The sequence below is a fragment of the Apodemus sylvaticus genome, chromosome 5, assembly GCF_947179515.1.
Source record: "Apodemus sylvaticus chromosome 5, mApoSyl1.1, whole genome shotgun sequence".
Taxonomy (NCBI): Eukaryota; Metazoa; Chordata; class Mammalia; order Rodentia; family Muridae; genus Apodemus; species Apodemus sylvaticus.
In genome coordinates this window covers 126,171,500-126,195,957 of record NC_067476.1, presented here as the reverse complement: position 1 = coordinate 126,195,957, position 24,458 = coordinate 126,171,500, and the positions used below count along the sequence as shown (strand labels likewise).

General features: G+C 39.5%; 1 protein-coding gene across 1 annotated transcript; it reads right to left on the bottom strand.

Annotated features, from left to right (window-relative positions):
* Positions 1-2,981: 2,981 nt before the first annotated feature.
* Positions 2,982-11,474, bottom strand: Snrpb2 (small nuclear ribonucleoprotein polypeptide B2). The gene is made up of 7 exons (XM_052183774.1): positions 11,371-11,474; positions 9,654-9,742; positions 9,095-9,267; positions 6,174-6,314; positions 5,322-5,372; positions 3,766-3,854; positions 2,982-3,334 (listed from the first exon to the last, which is right to left on the bottom strand). Exons 2-7 carry the CDS (start codon positions 9,715-9,717, stop codon positions 3,175-3,177), a joined length of 678 nt encoding a protein of 225 aa, XP_052039734.1. The 5' UTR covers positions 9,718-9,742; positions 11,371-11,474; the 3' UTR covers positions 2,982-3,174.
* Between the last annotated feature and the right edge of the window lie 12,984 nt (positions 11,475-24,458).

The following is a 24,458-nucleotide window of genomic DNA, read 5'->3' as shown; positions in this document are numbered from 1 at the left end:
TGGCTTATGCTAGTATTTTGCAGTAGGAAAATATGAATTTAAATTTATAACAAATTCAGACCCAAGCAACTGTGCCTAATGTCATGCTCAAGACACTGTAGCCATTGGAGAAGCCATAAGAGCTCTGACCAGTGCCCATGGGCCTCCTTTTTCTGGTGTTCTCCGGTCCTTCCATCTTTATGTTTGGACTCTCATTCTTGAAAATGGCTCCTTTCACAACTTTCACATCTAAGAATGGGTTGTAAGTATGTAGAGCTGAAACTGGGTAGGTGTGGTGTTAGGTATGAGGGAAACAAGGAAGAGCTGTGATTTAGTAGTTGCCCCTTGGGTTAGTTCACCCCAGGTCAGATGCTAAGGCATTGGGGATTGATCTTAGAGACTTTCATCACTTTGATCTACTTTCTTCTGTTTGCTTAATAAACTTATGTCAAAATGTTGGTGTCTCTCCAGCGAATTCTTTCCAATGAGAAGACAGAGTCAAGGAATACTCTGCCCACTAGCATCCTGATGCACAAGGACCCTGGTGGGTAAATACGAACAGCTTCCAGATCCCTACTCTCTATGAATGTCTCAGTCTTCTGTCTAAAGTGTGTACAGAGCTACCTACCTATCTATCAGCCTATCTATCTATCTATCTATCTATCTATCTATCTATCTATCTATCTATCTATCTATCTATCTATCTATTATCTATCATTCATCCACTCTACCCTCTTTGCTGTGTTCTTTAGGACCCAGCTCCATCTGCAGCCTTCAGGGAGAATCCCCAGGACAAGCCAGCAGTTTGATCTACTCCTAGTAGATGGGCTGCTGCTCACTGCGTATTTGCTCACCCTTAGTGAGACCATCTAGAAAACAGAAACACAGAAAGGGCTGGGACACAACTCAGCGTTGGGGGTTTTGCTTAGCATGCACGAAGCCCTGGGCTCAGTCTTCATTACAATAAATCAATAGCCAATAAAATGTTCAATCTCAGGGACTACATCCCAGGCTCAGCCTCATCATAGGGCATAGAGTGAGATACAAGGTCAATAAAATGAAATATCCTTGATAGAGGGATGCCTCATCCAAATTACGATGACTCAAGAAAACTAAGGAACACCTTTTACCTCATCTCCTCACCCATCTTGCTTTCCCAGATGGGGACTCAACCAGTCAGACTCACCCTTTGGTTACAGCATTTATATGTATATACACATTGCATATAAATTATATATATCTATGTGTGTGTACACGTGTGAATGTGTATATGTAGATGTGTCTCCCTGTGTGTGTATGTGTGTGTGATTCAACCCCTTAAACCCCAAATTAAGAAAAAAAAATCTATGGGGGTGGGGGGGTGGGGGGGAGTGAGTGGGAACTTAGTTGTGAAGGACCACTCACTTCCCCCCCACCCCCAACACACACACCCTGTAGGGTTTTCTTGTTTGGGAAGGGACATCACTCAAAGTGGGAACAGGTGCTCTGGGGACAGTTAGATATTAGACTTAGTTGCTTCCAGGAAAGGCCTAGTTGCTGGGACCACAGACACTGCTGAGTGATTCTGTGATACCCAGATCCACAGGTTCTGGGTTCCCCGGTTACGTCTAGCTAGCTCTCTAGATAAAATGACTGTAAAGAATTCTCTGGGTCCATCCTGCCCTTCATGAACCCGACATTGAGTCTCCCAGCCGTCCTGAGCCATGCATTCTCTACGTCCCTGGCCCTCCAGAACATAACCATAGGCCATGCCTCCCAGTTCTTCAGGGCAGAATAACCTTTTCTATGCTAAGCTTTAGTAAGAAGGTAGAATATCCCTTTCTCAGCTGTAATGACATGGGCTATATATACAAATTTTGGCTCTGCATTTTTTTTCTTCCTTACTTTCCAACTGCTTATACTAAGATAGTTTTCTGCTCAGGATCTGTTATTCTACCCAAATCTTGCAGGAATGTTATATTTTGTTAATCACAGACTCATGATATTAAAGATGGAAAATATTCAAGAGGCTTAAAAAGTTAAGGTACTAGGAAACACAGAAGCATACTCTACAAAGACTTAGAACTTCTAGTTACTGAGTTGTCTGAACTCCATACAAGAAGTTTATGTACTATTTCTGTATTTTTTACATGAAATGGAGATTATTAAAATTAGACTATCATCCTTTTGTTCTAAATCTAACACAGGCATGTGTGAACGCCTTCCTGAATGTTCACAGCCATTTTATTCCCAATATCCAAATTCTTATTCCTTGATGTTACAAACTGGGGCATTAAACAGAATATGCTTAGAGTAAAATCTGTCTATTTTCCTGTTCCATCTGTTAAGTCTGGACAACTGAATGCACTCATGGAATAATCATAACTGACTTCTAGTCCCTCATCCCAGGCACCTCACCCCTAAGCAACCACTTATGGGTCATACTTTTGCTGTTTGGATAAATTTTACTTTTATTTGGGAAAATGTCAGTCTTTGATATAGTAGTTTCAGGAATAACTCATCTTCTCTTAATACATTTATGAGTAATAAAGTCTCTACCTAAATCTAAAAATGACCTTGTTTTTTTGTAGGCACATAAGAAAAACTGTAAGTTCTAAGGGAGTTTTAAGGAAACACTTAAACAATACTAAGAAACACTACTTTTTACTATGTGCTATATTTGAAAAATAAAGTCAGTTGCTAAAGATAGTTTACTAGGGAGAAATCAAGTCATAAATCAAGTAAAATAAAGAAAAGGCTTTTTGGAAATCTGTAGCTGTTTAACAATTAATTACAAAGAATTTATAGTAGGACACATGTGTGTAATCTTAACACTTGGGTGTTTGGGGCCAGCCTAGACTACATTTGCAGAACCTTGTCTCTAAACAATGTGCAATTTGCTCCCTTCAACTTCTGTATCATTAGCTGCTCCAAAATAACCTAAACCCCCATTATGGAGTTTTACACACTTTCAGATGTATACAAAAGTGTTCGATGGTAGGACAATAGACCAGTAAACAGAATACAAATAAAAGTTTATTGTACAAAATTAAGGCTCCAAATTTCATAGTTCACCAAAACTAAAAAAAAATTAGGTGACTCTTTCCCCAAAACTTCCAACTCCCTTCACTTCCAACCATTTAAAATGACTCCACCGAATGTGATCAAAACAAACACTATAAATAATACCAAGTCCTTGAAAACTGGGATCCCACGTTATTTCTTGGCATAGGTAATCTTCATGGCATGGGATGGTGTGATCTTAAACCCTTGTAAAGCATCTCTGGCAGCTCCAGCCTGCCCATCATTTTCAAATTCTACAAACGCAATGTCATGTCTTCCCGGTACCAAGCGAACTTCCTTGAAACCAGGGAACCTAGAAAAAACAAGCAGTAAATACAAGTAACCATATACATAAATTTGTTTAAGTAACTTCCCGCTACTGGTCTAAGAAAAATAATCACATCCAACCAACAATCCCAAGTAGGATAGAAGCACTTGACATAAAAGTTTACCATGAAGGAACTCCAAGAGTCCATGCTAATTCCACAAATTCCACTTCTGTCATTATGTCAGTGGTTTGCTTCCTGCTTTCTTCACTAGAATAACTCCAACAGAGGACATCTAGCTCTTTAGATTGTAAGCCTGAGACTGGCTTCAATCCATGAGTCATCTCAGACTTACAATGACCCTGCAGAGAACGACTGCTATGGAGTGGCAAATGAATGCAGGGGATACACGTGCCATTTGTCCTTGTAGGAGACTCCTACGAACAGATTTATTTAGTTTAAAACAACAAGAACTTACTGGTTGAACAACATGGATAACATCATCTCATTTGTCTCCTCTGGTAAATTATTAAGAAATAGGATATAGTTTGGAGGGTAATCGGGGACCTATTAAAATAAAAGACAAAGTTAACTTGTAAATATAAACTGCACAGCAAGGTATTTGGTTGTAAGAAACATGAAAACCTCATCTGCAGAGAGCTCTACTGCAGTTCACATGGGCCTGGGGAACGTTAACACACAGAAAGAAAGTTGAGAACAAGGACACAAAGATACAGCTAGTAACCCAACAACAGGGGAAACCAGCACTCAAGTCAGGACACCCAAAATCTGGAAGGTTATGATTCTGGGAAAACAGTATTTATAGATGAAACATCTGTAGGTCAATCATGACTGGAGAATTCTATCACCTAGAATAGAGAATTGAAAAACTAGAAAAGGCAGCGATATCGGCCCCTCAGCTGATCACTCTACTTAACTTATACCCACTATGTGACTCTATCAGAACACAAGAAAATTTACAACTAAAGCATTACTACAGAGAACCACAACCTGCTGACATTTACTCTGTGTGTGTGTGTGTGTGTGTGTGTGAGCTAGTGAGTCTGTGTGCACAAACACACATAGTAAATGGTATGTGTTGCATCTACTTAGATAAAACAAGCAAAATACTAGATATTAAGTCATGTCCTGGGCACCCCATACTGAAACTATGGGGAGTATATAAAGGATTTATATATAAGAAGACACTCTGGCTACTTGCTAGTATCATGGACAGATAAGATCAAGTATAAAAAGAAATTAACAAACAACTTAAGATAGAATCAAGTGCTGGTATTTGTGAACTGACTACAAGTTCTGAAAGAGTTCAAAGAATACAAAGATTGTAAGAAAGTGCAAAGGGTCAGGTATAATGATAATATCTGTAATCCCAGCACTCAGGTAGTTGAGACAGGAGTTAAAGTTTTGAGAGTATCAAGACTGTCTCTGTGGGGCTGAAGTGTGCTGGCCAGCTCAGTAATACAGCACTTGTCTAGCCTAGGCCAGGCCCAGGGTTTAATCTCCAGTATAAAGGAGAAAAAAGGATCAGAAGCACATGACTCTAATATCAGCACTTTCTCAGTGAGACAGAGGTGTGGGTTACATCAGACTCTAGAATGTAGACCATGCTCAAAGCAGGAAATGTGAAAACTCAGGCTGAGCTGGGGAGGAGGAAGCAGGGCTAACTACAAGCCCTGCTGCCCACCACGAATCTGAGAAAGACAGGGCAGTGCCTCGGCCCGAGGGAAACAGGCTCACCAGTACTCTGACCATTGTCTGAAGCCCTGACAGGTGTCGTCTCAGCCCTCACACTCTCTGTCTTGTCACCGAATCATGGGAAACAAAACCAGTTGGGCCAGGTTTTATTTTCTTGTCTTAGGGAAACTTACATGTTTTGAAGAGTGAGTTTCTTAAAATGATAGGCAATTATGTCTTACAAGTAGAATTACTTGTTTTTGAAGACATGCATACTATTTTATATAGCGATAATTTTTATGACCTTAAGGTAAGCACTCTATGGAGGAAAAACATTACCTGAGGATTTGGTGCTGTATTTCCTTGGGTATTAGCTGAATTTGGTGTTCCCTACAAAAAAGGTATTGAGATTAAGAAATGGTTAAATTTCCATGCTGCTAAAAAAGCAACTGCTATTTATAACATAAACATAACATAAAACAACATAAAAGTAACGGTGAAAGATCTTATTCCATTTATGATCCTGTCTTAACTATTTAGTTTGTCAGTTATTCCTGAAATGTCTATCCCTCAACTCTACAGATCACATCACAAAACTTTACATTTGAAATTCTTTTTGAGATACAGACTTACTATGTAGCTCAGCTGTCCTAGAATTTACTAGACCAGGCTCCCTGCTCCTACCTCCTGAGAACTGAGATTAAAGGTGTGCATCACCACATGCTGCTTTGATGTTTAAACTTTGAATGATGCAGAGACCATGTGTGCTGTGAGGCTGAGGCGGAACCAGGAGGGTTACATGAGAGGACAGGCTCCATCTAGGCTGTGAGAGCTGAGACCTTATCTCAAAAGAAAGAGAGAAAGCAAGAGAGTGAGAGGGAGAGGGAGAGCGAGAGGGAGAGGGAGAGAGGGAGGGAGGAAGAGAGGGAGGGAGGTGGACAAAAGAAAGAGTCTGGCTTTTTTAAGAAAAATGCCAGAATAAAAGTGTTTACTGCAAATCTCTGATACTCTAAATTGTTCCCTAACAATTTAGACTTTTACAAGTTTAATTATCCCAGCCTCTTAAAACTTCCTTTTAAAACACATACACATGCGATAAATACAACTCATAGACTATGCCTCATGTACGTGTACGTGTACACACACACACACACACAGACACACACATCCGCATGCGCACGGCTGTCTCACCTGCCCAGGCTTCTTGTTCGCAGCTGCTGCAGCCTGTTCCATGGTTTTAGCTTTCTTTTTTTCTTTTTTCTTTTCCTTGTCAGCGAAAGTACCACGCATTTTAGATATTATATCAGAATCTGTTTTTGCGTACTGAATTCTCTGTTTTAATTACAGGAAAATAATTTACTTTACTTTGTTGAAGGCTGTTTAAACTAGTTGTTAACCTTTTAAATCCCAGTACATAAATACACTGCAAATCAATTTTAAGCACATCTCTAAGGAAATTGCTGCAATAAATTAGTAAAAATAAGTTGTGGCCTACGATTCACAATAAGGCAAAGTACATCCAACTGTCTTTACTAAAGGACAATCAAGGTTGGCCTGGGTGGCTCCAATGTATGACCTAAGCATTCAAGAGGCCAAGTCAAGAATATCACACACACATCAGAGGCCAGCCTGGGCTACAAAGAGTTTTAAGGCCAGTCTGAAAAGCTCTTAGAATTTATTTCAAAACAAAAGGTAAAGAGCTACAGCTGAATAAGAGTGAAGGCTTATCATGTATAAAGCCCAAGGTCAATCCCTGCCACTCTATCACCAAAACAAACAACCGAAAGCAACTAGACCAGATCTCATGTGCCTTAACAACTATGTAAACTTATAGATGAGGCACTAAAGGATCAATGTGTTTATCAGCTGTGGAATGCATCAAGGTATTTGTTACTTCCAGTGGTAAAATCCTGAGGTCTGTAAATGACTTTCCTTTGAATCTATCATTTTCAAAAAAATGAATCAGTAACTTAAATGGTAAAGTGGCTTGAGGGGAAATAGAAAGAGAGACATGGGCTGCTATGACTGGTGTTCCTATACCAGACAGAGCCAGTGAGATGGTAGGTACCTGAGACCTGCGAGCACTCAAACACACTGCCCTATGCTAATGCTTTATCAAGTATATACAGAACCAAACAAAGGCTTCAGACTCTATGCTTTCAGCAAGCACAAAGACAATGATGACCAGCTTTGAGGACTGGGCCTTAGACAGACTAATAAATTTGCCACATGGTTAAATTCACCACTGATGAAATGGCTGAATATTTCTGCCAATAAACTGTAGTTACCTAGGGTATAGCTGTCTGCAAGTAGTAATTTCAATTCAACCAAACACATCTCTGGGGCTCAAAGAGTCAACATTTCTCTGATGACACCAAAACACCATAATCCTATAAAGTATTCTATTCCACTACTACTGATCTTGGTCTGAAGAGAAGGCAAAGCCTTTTCATATGGTGTGAAAGCAAGGATCTCTTAGAACCAAAGGGATTCTTTCTTTCCCCTCGCTCAGCTAGGAAAGAATATACCGGAGGAACGCAAGCACCGCTCAGAACCCCAGGCTAGACCTGGTCTACTGAAGCAGACTCACACAGCATGCTAAGCTCCCTTCATTTTAATAGGCAAGACCATGCAGAAGAATTCAGTTCTCCAAGGTCTTCAACCTTGTCCCTGACCTGAACAGATCTTGGGTACCGTTCTTGTCTGACTTTATAACACAGTCACCTAAGAAAGTATCTGAGTTCAACAATAGCTCTTACCAGAATGTAATACAGTCTGTCCAGGGACAATTGGCACTACCTAGAGACACTGCTAGCTGAGGTGCTTTTAGCTTCTAGTGGGTAGAGGCCAGGGATTCTACTAAACACCCTGGTGAATAGCATAGATTCCCAAAGTGCCATTACTAAGAAACTGGTCCAAATGCCCCTGTAAAATAAAATATAATTCATCCCTTAATGATAGCAAAGAACAAGATTTACATTTATCCCAAAGGCTCATGACAGAAGTCTCAGGACAGTAGTTCTACTACATTGAGATAATTTTGTTTTGAGTTCGAAATCTAAGCAAATTCTGCTCCCTTCTGATCTAATGTAATACAAGTACGGCACCTCAAAGAATCTTATTCATCCTATCCAGATGCTGGAGGTCTGGCAGCTCCTGCTAACCTTCCTCAAGGCAGACAGAGAACAGACCTCTAAAATACCTTCAGTGTAAAATTAGACCAATGGACATTTGCCATTCATTTTAAATAGTGAGTTGGCAGGATGAGGCTAGTGCCAAACACAGCAAACATTTCCTCCCTTCTTGTATGCAGTTAGCCAGACTCATACAGCTTGCCATTTCAATTCAGCCGAACTGTCTAAGGTCTTATGCTCCAAGCACGTGAGATCCAGACTATGTAAATTCTTCGTATTAAGTAGCAATAACTGATTTCAGAAAGTTCACCTCATTGAAACCCAGGAACAGTGTGGTACAGCACAAAGGCTCTATCTAAGAGTAGAGCTACAACAGAAGAGCATCTGGCTATATGTTCCTTCCTAGCATATAAAAAGCATGATGATCCTAGATGGTTTAAGATTAGTGTCCAAGTGCTGATGCTGCCACTGGCTACAGGAATACACCCTAAATGAACAACATCAGCCTCATGCCCAACCTTTCTCTGTGACATGCAGGGGCTAGGCCAGATCATGACCTGTTTTTGTGCAGCCTACCAGTTAACACTGACTTTAACAGTTTTAAAAGGTTAAAAGCACATAAATGAAACAGTAAGTATCAGAAGCTTTACATGTGTGAAAGCGTGAAGTGCCTACCTAGTCCTTTGGAGTTTCTGCTGATCCCCAGCTTAAACCAAAGATTCAATCTGCTCATATTGTGTGGTAATGGACATGAATAGAGGGATGGAATCTGCCAATGGCAGAACCAGAATGAGGATTCAGATCCTCTAAACCACAGGCCTTGGCTCTCTGAGACCTTGTTACATAATATCCTCAAAATGTCTCTAAACAAACAAACAAAAAACCCCAGAAAGCAATAGCTTAGCATTAACACTATACTTATAAAAATCCACTGTACTATTCAATAATGATTAAAGCAGAAATAACAGCTTAGCTCACCATTGGTTTACCATAAAATGGAAATCCTTGTAACTGCCTCAAAGCATTTGTGGATGAGCCCAGTTCCTTAAATATAACAAAAGCCTGTCCCCTCATCTTCATGGTCTTTAAAGCCACAATATCTACCACGTGTCCAAATTGAGAAAACAAGGCATACAGTGATCTCTTCAATTCTGTTCAAATAAGAAAACATTTTGTGAAGGAAACAATGATTAAATTCTTCATAAAATAACAATACAACAACCACCTCTACCATTTATTTATTTATAGTGATTTAGCAAAAAAAAAAAAAACAAAAACAAAAAAACAAAAAAAAAACCCACATTAGTTCCATTGGTTAATCAATTTAAATAGTTATTCAAAACCACCTGTGAGTTAAAGCAATTCAAAGCACTTCAATCGCTATATATTCTTATATTTAAAAAACTCAAAAGTTTGTAAAAATGGGATAAACCATTGTTGAGACCCAAGATGACTTGAGGAGACATTGAGACCATTCCTAAGACACAACAGAATAATCATATTTTGGTTGTGAAAAAGTGTTTTTAAAAGAACATACCTTCTTTTTTAATTTTGTCATTCATGTTGTTTATATAAATTGTGTGATTTGGTCTGATATCCATGTTTGGGTTAAATCCTTCAAATAGTCTAAAAGATATAATAAATAATCTGTTATTAACAAGGACAGTTAAATCATACAGGTGTACGACATGGCCAAAACCAACAACTATTAATAATCCCTCCCAAGCTCCCACAGCCATCTCTTTTAGACAAATGGAAAATAGCTTTCAAGATCAAACCTTGGAAGGGCAATATCAAAATTCTACAAATTGGTACAATCTGTCAATACATAGGCAGATTTAGAAACATGTTATTCAAAGTTATACTTTTCTTTAGCCCCCCACTTAAATGGTACCTTCCTTTCATCTACATAATGATGTAACTTTTCAAAGTATATTTATTAATACTTTGAGCATGTCATATCATGTATTTTGATTATATTCATCAGAAAACAGTTTTCAGAAAAATGATTTGAACATTTTGTAAAAGATCAGTAAACCCACACCTAGTTAAAAAAAAAAATCATTGCAGTAGAACAATACAAATTAAAACACAGTTCATAGATGCACTCATGAACATATTTATTTAAACATTTAGTGTGTGTGCACGTGTTTGTCTACAATGCCATCATGTACAGCGAGGTTAGAGAACAACCTTTCAGGGGATTTCATTTAGGTCTCTTCTTCCACTATGTGAGTCTCAAGAGCGGAACTCAAAGTGGTCAAGGTAGACAAAAAGCAAGATGGCCTGCTGAGCCATCTCGACAGCCCACGAGAGAGAAAGAGAGAAAGAGAGAGAGAGAGAGAGAGAGAGAGAGAGAGAGAGAGAGAGAAGAAGAAGAAGAAGGAGGAGGAGGAGGAGGAGGAGGAGGAGGAGGTGACTCGGGACAGTTTAGAAAGACAGAGCTCAGATTCTTGTACCAATAAGATACGAATTTAAGTTCTGTTTATTCTTTTACAACTTGCTTCGATGTGAGGCAAGTTCCTTAATGTCTCCGGTCCTCAGCTACAAATTATGGATACTAAGAACATCTATAAGATGGAGTCCATAAGATTATATGAGACAGCTTTGTAGCAGTCTGCGTCAGTAAGCATCTAAAGTTGCTATTTATTATCGATAGCTATTACTCGTTAAAGGCCACAAGTATCTTAAGGTCACACAACAAACTGTCCTGAACACCAAGAGTGTTACTTACAAGAAGGGCCTGTACTATGTAGGTAACGGATTAGAGATAACATTCATCAAAGGCCTGCCTCTCTAAAAGGGAACCTGCAGAAGGGCTGGGATCTCAAGAGAGGGACAAGAGGCTCTGACATTAGCTCCTGTGGGCAGAACTAGTCCAAAAGACGGCCGGGGGCGGGGGACGTCCAAGAGTGCAGTAAACTGCACACCCTGCTCCCCCAAGCAAGCAACGGGCCATTCTTTCCCCCTGGGCGAATTCCTATGTGTCAGCTAGAGCCCCTTTCCACACCGGCCAATCCACACAACACAAGAGTCCTTGGACATTAAAAACCCCAACCGTCCCACAGAGAACAGGATGCGACGCCGGGCCTCAATCCGCCAGCCCTAGGGTCGCCGTCCCTTCCTCCTGTACGCCCGCGGAGCCGGGGACCGCGCAACCGACGACTCCTTCCCTTCGCCTGCTCAGTTCCCACCGGGCGGATCCCGCCAAAGCCCGGGACGAGCCACAGCAAGGAAGACTCCGGCCGACCCACCTGAAGCCGGCGCCGTCCGCTTGAAGCCAAAGCCGGAAGAGCCTCCCGGCGCCTTCTGGCGCCGGAAGAGAACGGCCACACTCCTCAATCGAACTCAGATAAGTCGAAGAGCCGAGCACCGATTCAATCGAGACCTCCGCGCCCGGGCCGCCGCGGCAGAATCTTTCTGCGCACGCGCATTCTTGTGGCCTGGGAAAAGAGGAAAAACTGGGTGAGAGCAAATTAGGATCTAGGGGCTAAGCTGTGAAGCAGAGAAGAGAAGGGTAGGGGATCGTTTCCCTTCCTGAGACTCTTAAGCTTCCCAACTATATGATGTGATACAGCTTTACAAGAGCCTGTCTCCAGTGGCGAGATAGTCAAGCATTTCTATGGGTTCTCCCTGAAGTCAATCTCTGGGAATTTGCAAGAACATTTCAGCACTCTATAGATTGCCTCTTGGATGCAGCCCAGTCTTCGACCCCAGAAGAAAGAGAATTCATGAGCCTTTGGTGGTATTCGGACCAGGCTTCAGGAGTGAGCAGACTAAAGAGACTAAACTCACAGAGAAACGGTTAACTCCTGTTCATCTCCCACCCTCAACTTTCCTCACAAAATGCCTGGATTTTTCTAGGCTAAAAATTGGGGCAGGGACCAAATTGGTTGATTCTATTAGCTTGAGGTTTCTAATTTTTGAAAGTCCCATGAAATTACAGGATGGAAATAGTGTTTTGAGAGTAGTAATTTTATCTGCTTTGTTCACTGACAGAATTAGGAGAATGGATTATATTCGATAAATATGCATCGGATGAATGAATGAAGTTTCCTGGAAATTAGGCCATAATAAAACAAATGTGATATCCAATGAAAATCCTGTAAATGTAGGAAATAATGTTGAACAACCACAGAAAAGTGTTCTTTAATTATGTAGATATGGAAAATCTGTAAAAAAAATATTGAGTATATTCTTAGCAAAAGAGCATCAAGCAAATATAAAACAATTTCTAAGCAACAAGAAGGTCTGAGCTGTTGATTAACTGTGCTTGGTGGCTATGAGAGCACTGAATAAGCTATAACCTGCCTGTATTATATACATTGATCTGGCCGATCATAGCAATTTCAAAATAGTTCATAGCTATTTTCAAAGAGAACATTGATAAACACGCAAGGACTCTCCACCTGGGAAGAAAATTAAGAGATTTAAAGGAATGCCACACCTATTCTATCAAAGCTTGAGTCACGGCTACTATACCTTTTACACGGCAAGGAGGGAATTGTCCAATGACAGCTCAGTGTCATTGGTTTCCGTGCTCTTTTCCAGGTTCACCTATAAAGAATGAGCACATTTTTATATCCATGAATAATCACTGCAAGCTTTCATGAATGGGTCTTGAACAGTTTCCTAAATGACTGGGAAACTAAGAATTGAAGTAGGGTCTGGTAAGGAATGAAGGGGAAGTGGTTTTCTTGGTTGTTGCAGGATATTTGATCACACTATGAACCCGGAGACTGTGTTGTTTACTGGGAAAAGCTGTTTCTAGTTTGGGGAGGCTCAGTTTTGGCACACACCTTTAATCCCTCTGGCTGGAATACACACATGCCTTTAATCCCAAACAATGAATGCAACGTTAGTTGGTAGAAGGAATCGCCCATTGTGATATAGTGTGATGTCTAATTAAGTGGCAGGCAAAGTGATGAATCAGAAGATTTGACAGAATAGGATATGCCCAATTTTCACGAGAAGAGAGAGGAAAGGGAAGTTACTTAAGAGAGTAGTTCAGAGAGAAAGAGAGAGGAAAAAGAAAGGAGGAAGAGGGGAAGAGGAAGAAGAGGAAAAGTCAGGAGTTTTACAGAGACAGATTGAAGAGAGAATAAGCTAGACACAGGTAAAGTTAATAAGAGCCAGAGAATGAGAAGGAGCCTGAATATTAGAACAGATTGCTAGAGCTAGATTGAGGTCTAGCAGAGCAATTCAGGAGAGGTAGGTAAGTAGACAGATAGAAAGAAAGAAAGAAAGAAAGAAAGAAAGAAAGAAAGAAAGAAAGAAAGAAAGAAAGAAAGAAAGAAAGATGATAGATGGATAGATAGATAGATAGATAGATAGATAGAAGCTAGATTGAGGCAATAAGCCTCAGAGACAACAATTAAAACAAGAAAATAAAAGATTCTTTTAGACCTGGTTCTTTAAGAAACATTGTAATCATCTGATTTTTTTTTTATTTAAAGTATTAGGGGGGCAATAGCACCCAAACTGTGATCATATATACATGTAGTGTAAAGAAAATTGAATGCATGATAAACAAATCTTTTATAAACTCTGACCTCTTGCTGGTCAAACTAGGAATTAGATGTCAAAAACTCACATTTTAAAACTAATAGAAGAGAACATATGTTTCCCTGGAGTTCTGCTTGGTTTAGACTCATATTTTTGTTAGGCAACAAGATTTACTTTCCAGTGAAACAGGTTTTTTATCAACCTAAACCCAGAGGCAGCGTTAAAACCATCATATGCAAGCTTCATGCACCTACTAACGATAAAATTTGCTTATTTTCAGGGCATCAGAAAAATTACTATGACCAGTGGGGAATAAAACTGTGTCAAGAAAGACACCTAAATTATAAAGATTGTGACTGCACTGTCTCTTAGTGGCTCTCAATACACATATATTTTCTGTACTTTATCTGCACATGTTTTATGTTTCTCATTAAATGTTTTCCAGTGTCTTGCAGCAGTGACTTTGGGAAAGGAACATGCTTAAAGGAAAAGGTTCCATAAAACTATACTGGATATATTTTGTCTTATTTATGCTAGATAGGGCCAGAAAATGTATGCCGACTTGTTTGTATCTCTTTTTTCTCCCTACAGGTGGTAATTACACTAAAAAATTTATGTAGAGTGAATTATTTTCACAACAAGCATTAAACAAGTCTAAGTAGTACTACTGAGCACCAAATCAAGTTTACATTTCCTCAGCTGGTTGAAATTATGTTCAGTTAAATTTTACTAAAAAGCAGTCCTCTCTTTCCATTCTGGAAGGAAATAAATTTGTACAATTAATTTCCTCTCACTGCATTTCAGTCTTGCCTTTTAAATTACCTTAAAAAAATAAGTGCACTCTTAGAGACTTTAGAGACAGATGAATAAGCAAATGCATGACAGAATGACTCTTGTATGTAACGAGTGTTACATATATCATGACACTGTATGTAATGCCACGCACATGCTGCACTGCAGTGCCTCTCACATGTCTCAGATGATACCCCCGCCCTGGGTTGGGTGGGCCCTCAGGTAGGCTATTGTAACACATGCATTCTTAGTTGTGTTGTGCTTTGTTTTAAATTTAGAGATCTGAGAGTCAGTCCATAAAAGACAAGGAGAAAATCAGGACATTCTGTGCATGGGATGTCTGTCAGGTAAAGTGATATCACACAGTTCCCTTGAAGACTGCCAGTCCAGGAGACGTAGGTAATGATCTAAATAATGTTTGGATACAAAGTTTAAGGAGTGATGCATGCCTTTAATCCAAGAATTCTGTACGTAGAGGCAGATGGAAATCTGTAATTTCAAGGTCAGTCTGGTCTGCATAGCAAAGTCCATGCCAGCCAGGCTAGAGTGAGCCCTTCTCTCAAATACAGAACAAAATCTGTAAGTATAGTTAGTCATGTTTCTGCTATGATTCACCACTGTAAATTATTTGGGGTTCTTAGGTACTATAACTAGTTGAAATCTAAGTTGTTTTTTTTTAAATCCATTTTTAAATGTTGATTGATCCCCAAATATCTAATTTCAAGCATGATGTATTACAGATTTCATGGGTACAGTACATATGTCCAAATCTATTGCTTCTCAAATGCTAACATGTACACAGTTTACTTGAGGTTTTGGTAAAAAATCTGATTAGGTGAGATTAGAATAGGGCATGAGAAGTTCTGACAATAAGCTGCTAGGTGGTGCTGATGCTTCTAGTCCTGCGCTACATTTTAGGGACTGAGACGAGAGTTCTCAGTTTAGAAATATACAATAGGTTATCACAGTATTGAGATAATGTAATACATATATATTATAAAATATAGCTATATAGTTAGCTATAAAGTGTCAGAGATAATGTGAAACACAGAGTATTAGTGTCTTAGCACATAACCTGCTGTTATAACAAAAATACCTAAAAGTACTTTATAAAAATAGAAATTTAGTTAGCTTGCTATTCCAGAGGCAGGATGTTCAGAACATGACATGACATCTGATCAGCATATGGTGAGGGCTTTCTTGATACATCACATGTATGCCTGAGAGAGTTCCTGTTATAGTAACGCCACTCCAAAGATAACCTGTCCCGACCCGCAGGACAGTCAACAGGGTCCCGGAGCTACCTAGAAGAAAGGCGATGGGGCAACAAGACAAAAGAGGGGCGGACAGCAAGTCTAATCCCAATCAAGCTGTTAAACTTTAATTTTTACACAAGTCAATATAAAAGGAAGCTTACAAGGTTTGGGAGGGGTAAAGGGGGAACAATCTCAAGGGGTTGGCATCATTTCTAAGAAACAGTTTTTCATAATTTCTGGGTAAAGCTAGTTATTGCTGCTGGAATTTTGGCATTTTGATAAAAGGGGGTCATGAGGAGGTGAAGTGGAAAGGGGTTACTATAGTAACCTATCCACAGATGAACTTCAAAAGGAGGGGGTTTTGAGATTTTGTAGGAATAGTTCCTGGCATGGAGATCTAAGTGAGAATGACTCCTGGTATCGAGGTCTCCTGGTATTGAGAGCCAGGTGGGAATGGCTCCTGGTATGGAGAGTTCTTGGCATTGAGTTCTAAGTGAGGATGGCTCCTGGCAATAACCCATTAAACCACTGTAGTGATTTGAATGAGAAAAGTTCCCATAGGCTCATATATTTGAGTACTTCTTCCCCAGCTGGTGGGATTGTCTGAGAAGAAATCGGTTGTGTGGTGGTGTGAGAAGAAGCATGTCAGTGGAGGTGGGCTTTGTGGATTCAAAAGACTTATGTTGTAGAGAGATTCTCTTTTGCAATGTATGGACTGTCAATAAGCTGCTGTTGGACTGTTAGCTTAGGTAGGAAATAAGGAGGTGGAACTTCCAGTACAGAGTGGGAATTTCTGGGATAGCATCAGGTGCAGGAAGATTTGTCCCAAACTCTGAGAAAGACATTCTCATGAAACTGAAGGAGAGGAAACTACGTGGCATGACTTAAGACTAGTTTAAATGAGATAATTGAGTTATGAGCAAGCAAAACCAAAGCAAAGATATATAAGCCCAGCTAGTTATTCCTATCTAAGAAGTCTCAGAGTTGTTATTTCAGGGAAAGCCAGCTGTTCTACATGTCACTCTCAGCGTTCTCTTGTCTCTCTGTCTCTCTCTCTCTCTGTCTGTCTCTGTGTCTCTGTCTCTTTCTCTTTCTCTTTCTCTCTCTCTCCTCTTTTCTCTCTCCTTCCTACACATAGATAAAATTGAAGCTTTTTGCTATTGCACTAGCACTATGCCTACTTGCCCGTTGCCATGCTCTCTACCATGATTGTCATGGACTCTAATTCTGTGAAACCATAAGCCCCCAAAAAAACCTTTCTATAAATTTACTTGGTCATGTTTTCTTATTACAGCAATAGATAAGTAACTAAGATACACATTAATTCATTAATGAATTAATCCAGAGCATCCATGCCACCATCTATTCTCAAAGACCCTAATTCTTTTTTGCTAATTTTTAATTGGAAATATTCTTCATTTACATTTCAAATGTTATACCCTTTCCCGGTTTTCCCCTCCCAGAAAACCCCCAACCCATCTTCCCACCTCCCACCCCCTGCCTCTAAGAAGATGCCCCTCTACCCAACCCACTCCCACCTATATCCCCCTCCTTGATTTCCCAATGCTGGAGCATCTGTCGAGCCTTCATAGGACCAAGGACCTCTCCTTCCACTGATGCCTGACAAGGCATTCGTCTGCCACAATTGCAGCTGGAACCATGTGTATCCCTTGGTTGATGACTTAGTCCCTGGGAGCCTTAGGGTGTTGGGTTGGCCGACATCATCGTTCTTCCCATGGGGCTGCAAACCCCTTTAGCTCCTGCAGTCCTCCCTCCTACTCCTCCACTGGGGACCCTGTACTCAAGGATCCTAATTCTCAATACTTCTACACTGAGAACCAAGCTCCTACATGAGACTGGAAGTGACAAACCATAGCAGCCACCTTCTTACACAAGCATATAACAGCTATTCATTTTAAACACTGTGCTAGTTAACTTGTTCCCTCTATTTAAATAACTTCCAGTGGACAATTGAAAATAAATATTCACCAGAAGCAGTCTAGAATTTTTTGATCTACTTTAACAAGTGACAGTGGTCAAGAGTTCCTGTTATTTTCCAAATTACAGTGGTCATTAACGCACAAAGAAAGACCCAATTCGGGGTTGGGGATTTAGCTCAGTGGTAGAGAGCACTTGCCTAGCAAGCACAAGGCCCTGGGTTCAGTCCTCAGCCCTGTTACAAAAAATAAAAAAATAAAAATAAAAAAAAAGAAAGACCCAATTCTTTTCTTACACCAGGCTTGTAGAAGACTTGTGCTACACTCTGTACTTAGAAAACTACCATTACTATGCACTTTCTTCTGATAAAAGGTGTAAGAACATGAAGATGCAGTAGTAGCAGAGCAGCATATGTGGAACACTGATGGTAAGGGAGAAGGCAGGAGCACCGCGAGCCAGTGCAGAGTGCCAACTGCTCTATTGTCCATCTTTGCTGTTTTGGAAACATATCTGAAAATGGAACCTCTGTCTATCTTAGGCCTTTGACTAACTTTAATAATTGGAGATTATCTTTTCCTCTAACCTCCCTCACCAGTTCAGACTGACTATGTAACACATGCCAGACATAATTCACTTTCATTTGGGAGATATTTGTTAATGCAACCATAGCATAACTCATCATGATTTGTAATAGTAATACCTGTAATAAATAACTATTTAACAATATATATTATATAACTCAAAGAAGTTTTCTACAGGCTATTCTTATAATGGGGGCCATTCTCATCTAAACTACTACAGTGGGTTAATGGTTATCTTGAAATGGCTTAGCTGTAACAGAAACTTTCCCTGACACACATGATTTGCTTCACTGTGTGTTACCCTCTGCCATCTTGTGATGTTTCAAGAAAGCCCTCACCAGATTCTTATCAGATGCTCATATAATAATGTTCTGGACTCCATGCCTTTGAAATAGAGAGCTGAATAAATTTTTATTCTTTATATTCTACTCAATTTTTTTTGTTTGTTTTTTGGATTTTTTTTTTTGAAACAGGGTTTCCCTGTATAACTCTGTCTATCCTGGAACTCACTCTGTAAACCAGGCTGGCCTCGAACTCAGAAATCTACCTGCCTCTGCCTCCCAGAGTGCTGTGATTACAGGCATGCACCACCACCGCCCAGCTCTACTCAGTTTTTAGGTATTTTGTTATAGCAATGGGATACGTGCCAAGACACTAATATTTGGCATTTGATATTATTTAGTATTATTCTTGTATTTGATATTATTTGTGTATTGTTAGAGTTAACTATATATTCTTATAGGTATTACACTGCTCTTGAATACACAACAAGTGAAATATATAGATCTGAGATAACTATGAATTTTGGGAGTAGAAATCCAAATAACTGATAACTACAAGAGCAAATTTTAGTGTTTTTATTGTGCAATTTAATCCCTTATTTATTCAATACCTATATTTCCAGTTATAGTGGTGTTAAAGTCTAGTGAATTTATTGAAAATTGAAATTTTGAGTCAAAAATGAATTTAGTGCATATGATATACAGAACATAATAGATCAGATCAGCTTAACTTAAATGGGCTTTAAACACCCTATAGAAAAGCAAGACAATAATGAAATGTTGAGCCGGGCAGTGGTGGCACACGCCTGTAATCCCAGCACTCTGGGAGGCAGAGGCAGGCGGATTTCTGAGTTCAAGGCCAGCCTGGTCTACAGATTAAGTTCCAGGACATCCAGGGCTACACAGAGAAACCCTGTCTTGAAAAAACCAAATCCAAACAACAACAACAAAAAAAAATGAAATGTTAATTATCTCATGTAATTTATTGAATACAATGGAAAGAAGCAGAATAGTTGTATAGATAACTGAAGTCCTGTTGAAAAACAAACTAAATCTAAAACAGTATAAGTGAGGGACCATCAGCATGAGGTGCCATAATATAAAATATGTATTATATTATAATTATATTGTATTCTATTTTGGACAAAATTAGAAAAGAATCAGTGGTGTGTAGATGGATTCTAAAGAAATAAATTGCTACTGCACCATTTTACTATTCTAATTTTATACTGGTCAGAATCATCTTGCAACAAAAGACCCAGGGTGTGTATAAAACATGTCAGGCATGATTTAACCTCCAGAGACAGGTTGAATTGTGATCGCAAAGGAGTTGTGTGAGAACACTCTGAAGCCCCTACTTTGAATTGCAGATTGTGTTCAGACAAGACAACCCTGAAAATTATTTCTGTCTGGGGAATCCAAAACAATTATGGAAATGAGGCTGATAGTTCCAATTCTATTTTGTTTCAGGTGAATGTGAGGGTAGTTTAACTGTTTAAAATGTCTCTAATATGCTCTGCCAGAAATATCATCACATGGGTTAATGAGTTTATTAAAACTGATAGCAGAAAACAAGAACTTGCTTTTTATCTTACTGAGATTAGACAGCCTTCCTTTAGTTCTGGTAGAGTTTTTTTTGGCTCTAATGTGAAGCTACTTTCTAACCTTTAATGTTACTAAATTACTTCAGCTCCCAAAAGATATTAGTATAACTTATAATACATGTTGTCATCTCAGTAGAGGACTCTGAATAAGAGTGGTCAGTTTGGAAAGCCTGAAAGGAATTAGTTCTAAGTTATTTCATTGTGACTGAAATTGTAAGTGACAGATTCTATTATGAGTGGCTATGACTGGACAAGCTCATTCCTCCCTTCCTTCAGCATAGGGTATCCCAGAAGTCCTTGTGTCTTTTTAAGTTTTAAGTATTTTACCAAATTACAGCTTTGGGACTCTTGTTTTATCTTGGTTTTATTGAGGATTGAGCCCAAACCCTCCACTCATGCTGGATAAGTGCTTCTAGGAAAGTGCTTCTAGGAAGCAGCATCTGCAGCCCAGGACATTCTTGGTTTTATTGAGCACCTACAGAATAGTAAATCATACATTAGTTGCTGGAGATGAGCAAAAAAGTCAGACAAAATACCTGCTGACATAGAACTAGGCCCATGGGATGTCAGACCAACACATATATGTTTGTGAGTGTTGTATAACTACTATGGAGATGTTCCAACAGCTAATGCAGTATTACTAACTCCCCCCAAACTTAATGGTATGAAACAGCATCTACTGGATTATCTCCAGTGGACCTGTGGGCCAGAAATTCAGTCAGAGAGTGACAGGGTGGGAGTGTTGATTATTGTGGAAAGATTGAAGGTGATCCAGTGAAACTCAGCTAAGGAAAAGACTGGTTTACAAAATATAAACATTTTCACCCACACATTTGGTGATGAGACTAAGAGAAGGAGTTCGGATAAGGATGCCAACTGGAACATTTTCATATGGCATTTCTAACCTGTGTATCAGGCTGATTGAAATAGTTATATAATAGTCAAATTCTCTAGAGAAAATTAAGTAGACATTGTATGGAGATCAAATTTCTCATGTCATACAACAGAACTTTCAAGAAATTATTTGTTTACAAGTATGTGGTTGTGCTCGCCTGCATTCTATGGGAAAGGAGTTGAATTCCAGTTCCTGAGAAGAGAGTGGCAAATTCACACACTTGACATCTGCTAGAGGTCTGTACTATCATGGTGGAAGGGGAGAATTCATAGAGCCACGGGTAAAAATAAACTGGTGACTAAGTAAGTAGTAACTAGGAGGAAAGAAATGGGGCATTCTCTAGGCAGTTAAATCTTCCAAATTATGAGAGATAGAAAGTATACTGCTAGGATAGGTAAGGCCCACATAGACTCATGTGTTTGGATGCTTGACCGATAGGGAGTGATACTGTTAGGGAACATAGTCTTCCTAGAATATGTGTAGCCTTCCTTCTTGGAGGGAATGCGTCACTGTGGCCGTGGGCTTTGAGGGCTTCTAATGCTCAAGCTTCACCCAGTGCGAGAGAGACAGTCTCCTGCTGATTGTCTTCTGATCAAGATTCAGAACTCTCAGCTCCTCCAGCACCACATCTGCCTGGGAACTGCCATGCCTCCCTCCTTGATGAATGGACTGAACCTCTGAAGCCAACCCCAATTAAATGTCCTTTATAAGAGTTGTCTTTGGGTCACTTAGGTAGACTATCATGTCATCTGCAAATAATGATAGTTTGACTTCTTCCTTTCCAATTTGTATCCCTTTGACCTCCTTATGTTGTCGAATTGCCGGAGCTAGTGCCTCAAGTAAAATATTGAAAAGATAAGGAGAAAGGGGGCAGCCCTGTCTAGTCCCTGATTTTAGTGGGATTGCTTCAAGTTTCTCTCCATTTAGTTTGATGCTGGCTTCCGGTTTGCTGTATATTGCTTTAACGATGTTTAGGTATGGGCCTTGAATTCCTGTTCTTTCCAAGACTTTAAGCATGAAAGGATGCTGAATTTTGTCAAATGCTTTTTCAGCATCCAATGAAATGACCATGTGGGTTTTTTCTTTGAGTTTGTTTATGTAGTGGATTGCATTGATGGATTTCCGTATATTGAACCAACCCTGCATTCCCGGGATAAAGCCTACTTGATCATGGTGGATGATCATTTTGATGTGTTCTTGGATTCGGTTGGCAAGAATTTTATTGAGTATTTTTGCATCGATGTTCATAAGGGAAATTGGTCTGAAGTTCTCTTTCTTTGTTGGATCTTTGTGTGGTTTTGGTATCAGCGTAATTGTAGCTTCATAGAAGGAATTGGGTAGTGTTCCTTCTGTTTCTATTTTGTGGAATAATTTGAAGAGTATTGATGTCAACTCTTCTTTGAAGGTCTGATAGAATTCTGCACGAAACCATCTAGTCCTGTGCTTTTTTTGATTGGAAGACTTTCTATGACTCCTTCTATTTCTTTAGGCACTATGGGACTGTTTAGATGATCTATTTGGTCCTGATTTAATTTTGGTATTTGGTATCTGTCAAGGAAATTGTCCATTTCCTCCAGATTCTCCAGTTCTGTTGAGTATAGGCTTTTGTAGTAGGATCTGATGATTTTTTGGATTTCCTCAGTTTCTGTTGTAATATCTCCCTTTTCATTTCTAATTTTGTTAATTTGGATACTTTCTCTGTGCCCTTTGGTCAGTCTGGCTAAGGGTTTATCTATCTTGTTGATTTTCTCAAAGAACCAGCTCCTGGACTCGTTGATTCTTTATATGGTTCTCTTTGTTTCCACGTGATTGATTTCAGCCCTGAGTTTGATGATTTCCTGTCTTCTACTCCTCCTGAGTGAAATAGCTTCTTTTTGTTCCAGGGCTTTCAGGTGTGTCATTAAGCTGCTGGTATATGCTCTCTCCATTTTCTTTTTAGAGGCACTCAGGGCTATGAGTTTTCCTCTTAGCACTGCTTTCATTGTGTCCCATAGATTTGGGTATGTTGTGTCTTCATTTTCATTGTGTTCTAAAAAGTCTTTAATTTCTTTATTTTTTCCTTGACCAAGGTATCATTGAGTAGAATATTGTTCAATTTCCAAGTGTAGGTGGGTTTTCTGTTGTTTTTGTTGCTATTGAAGACCACTTTTACTCCATAGTGATCTGATAGGAGGCATGGGATTAGTTCGACCTTCTTATATTTTTTGAGGTCTGTCTTGTGACCAATTATATGGTCGATCTTGGAGAAAGTACCATGAGGTGCTGAGAAAAAGGTATATTCTTTTGCTTTAGGATAGAATGTTCTATATATATATATATATCTGTTAAATCTAATTGGTCCAAAGCTTCAATTAGTTTCATTGTGTCCCTGTTTAGTTTCTATTTTCCTGATCGGTCCATTGAGAAAAGTGCAGTGTTGAAGTCACCCACAATTATTGTATTAGGTGCAATGTGTGCTTTGAGCTTTAATAAAGTTTCTTTTACGAAAGAGGGTGCCCTTGCATTTGGAGCATAGATGTTCAGGATTGAGAGTTCTTCTTGTTGTATTTTTCCTTTGACCAGCAAGAAGTGTCCCTCAGAGTCTCTTTTGATGACTTTGGGTTGAAAGTCAATTTTATCTGATATTAAAATGGCTACTCCAGCTTGTTTCCTGAGACCATTTGCTTAGCTGATAAACAACTTCAGCAAAGTAGCAGGTTATAAAATCAACTCAAGCAAATCAGTGGCCTTCCTATACTCAAAGGATAAGCAGGCTGAGAAAGAAATTAGGGAAATGACCCCCTTCACAATAGCCACAAACAGTATAAAGTATCTTGGGGTGACTCTTACCAAACATGTGAAAGATCTGTATGACAAGAACTTCAAGACTCTGAAGAAGGAAATGGAAGAAGACCTCAAAAAATGGGAAAACCTCCCATGCTCATGGATCAGCAGAATCAATATAGTTAAAATGGCCATTTTGCCAAAAGCAATATACAGATTCAATGCAATACCCATCAAAATCCCAACTCAATTCTTCACAGAGTTAGAAAGAGCAATTATCAAATTCATCTGGAATAACAAAAAACCCAGGATAGCTTAAACTATTCTCAGCAACAAAAGAAAGTCTGGGGGAATCAGTATCCCTGACCTCAAGCAATACTACAGAGCAATAGTGTTAAAAACTGCATGGTATTGGTACAGTGACAGGCAGGAGGATCAATGGAACAGGATTGAAGATCCAGAAATGAACCCACACACCTATGGCCACTTGATCCTCGACAAAGAGGCTGAAAACATCCAATGGAAAAAAGATAGCCTTTTCAACAAATGGTGCTGGTTCAACTGGAGGTCAGCATGCAGAAGAATGCGAATTGATCCATCCTTGTCTCCTTGTACTAAGCTCAAATCCAAATGGATCAAGGACCTCCACATAAAGCTAGACACTCTGAAGCTAATAAAAAAGAAACTGGGGAAGACCCTTGAGGACATCGGTACAGGGAGAAAGTTT

What these genes read in the sequence shown, in the direction of transcription:
- Snrpb2 (XM_052183774.1), bottom strand. Translation starts at nt 9,717, where the DNA reads ATGGATATCAGACCAAATCACACAATTTATATAAACAACATGAATGAC. An exon ending in CATTTTATGGTAAACCAATG is followed by an intron (nt 6,315 to 9,094) that starts GTGAGCTAAGCT and finishes TAATTAAAACAG; the next exon opens with AGAATTCAGTACGCAAAAAC. An exon ending in ATACAGCACCAAATCCTCAG is followed by an intron (nt 3,855 to 5,321) that starts GTAATGTTTTTC and finishes TTATTTTAATAG; the next exon opens with GTCCCCGATTACCCTCCAAA.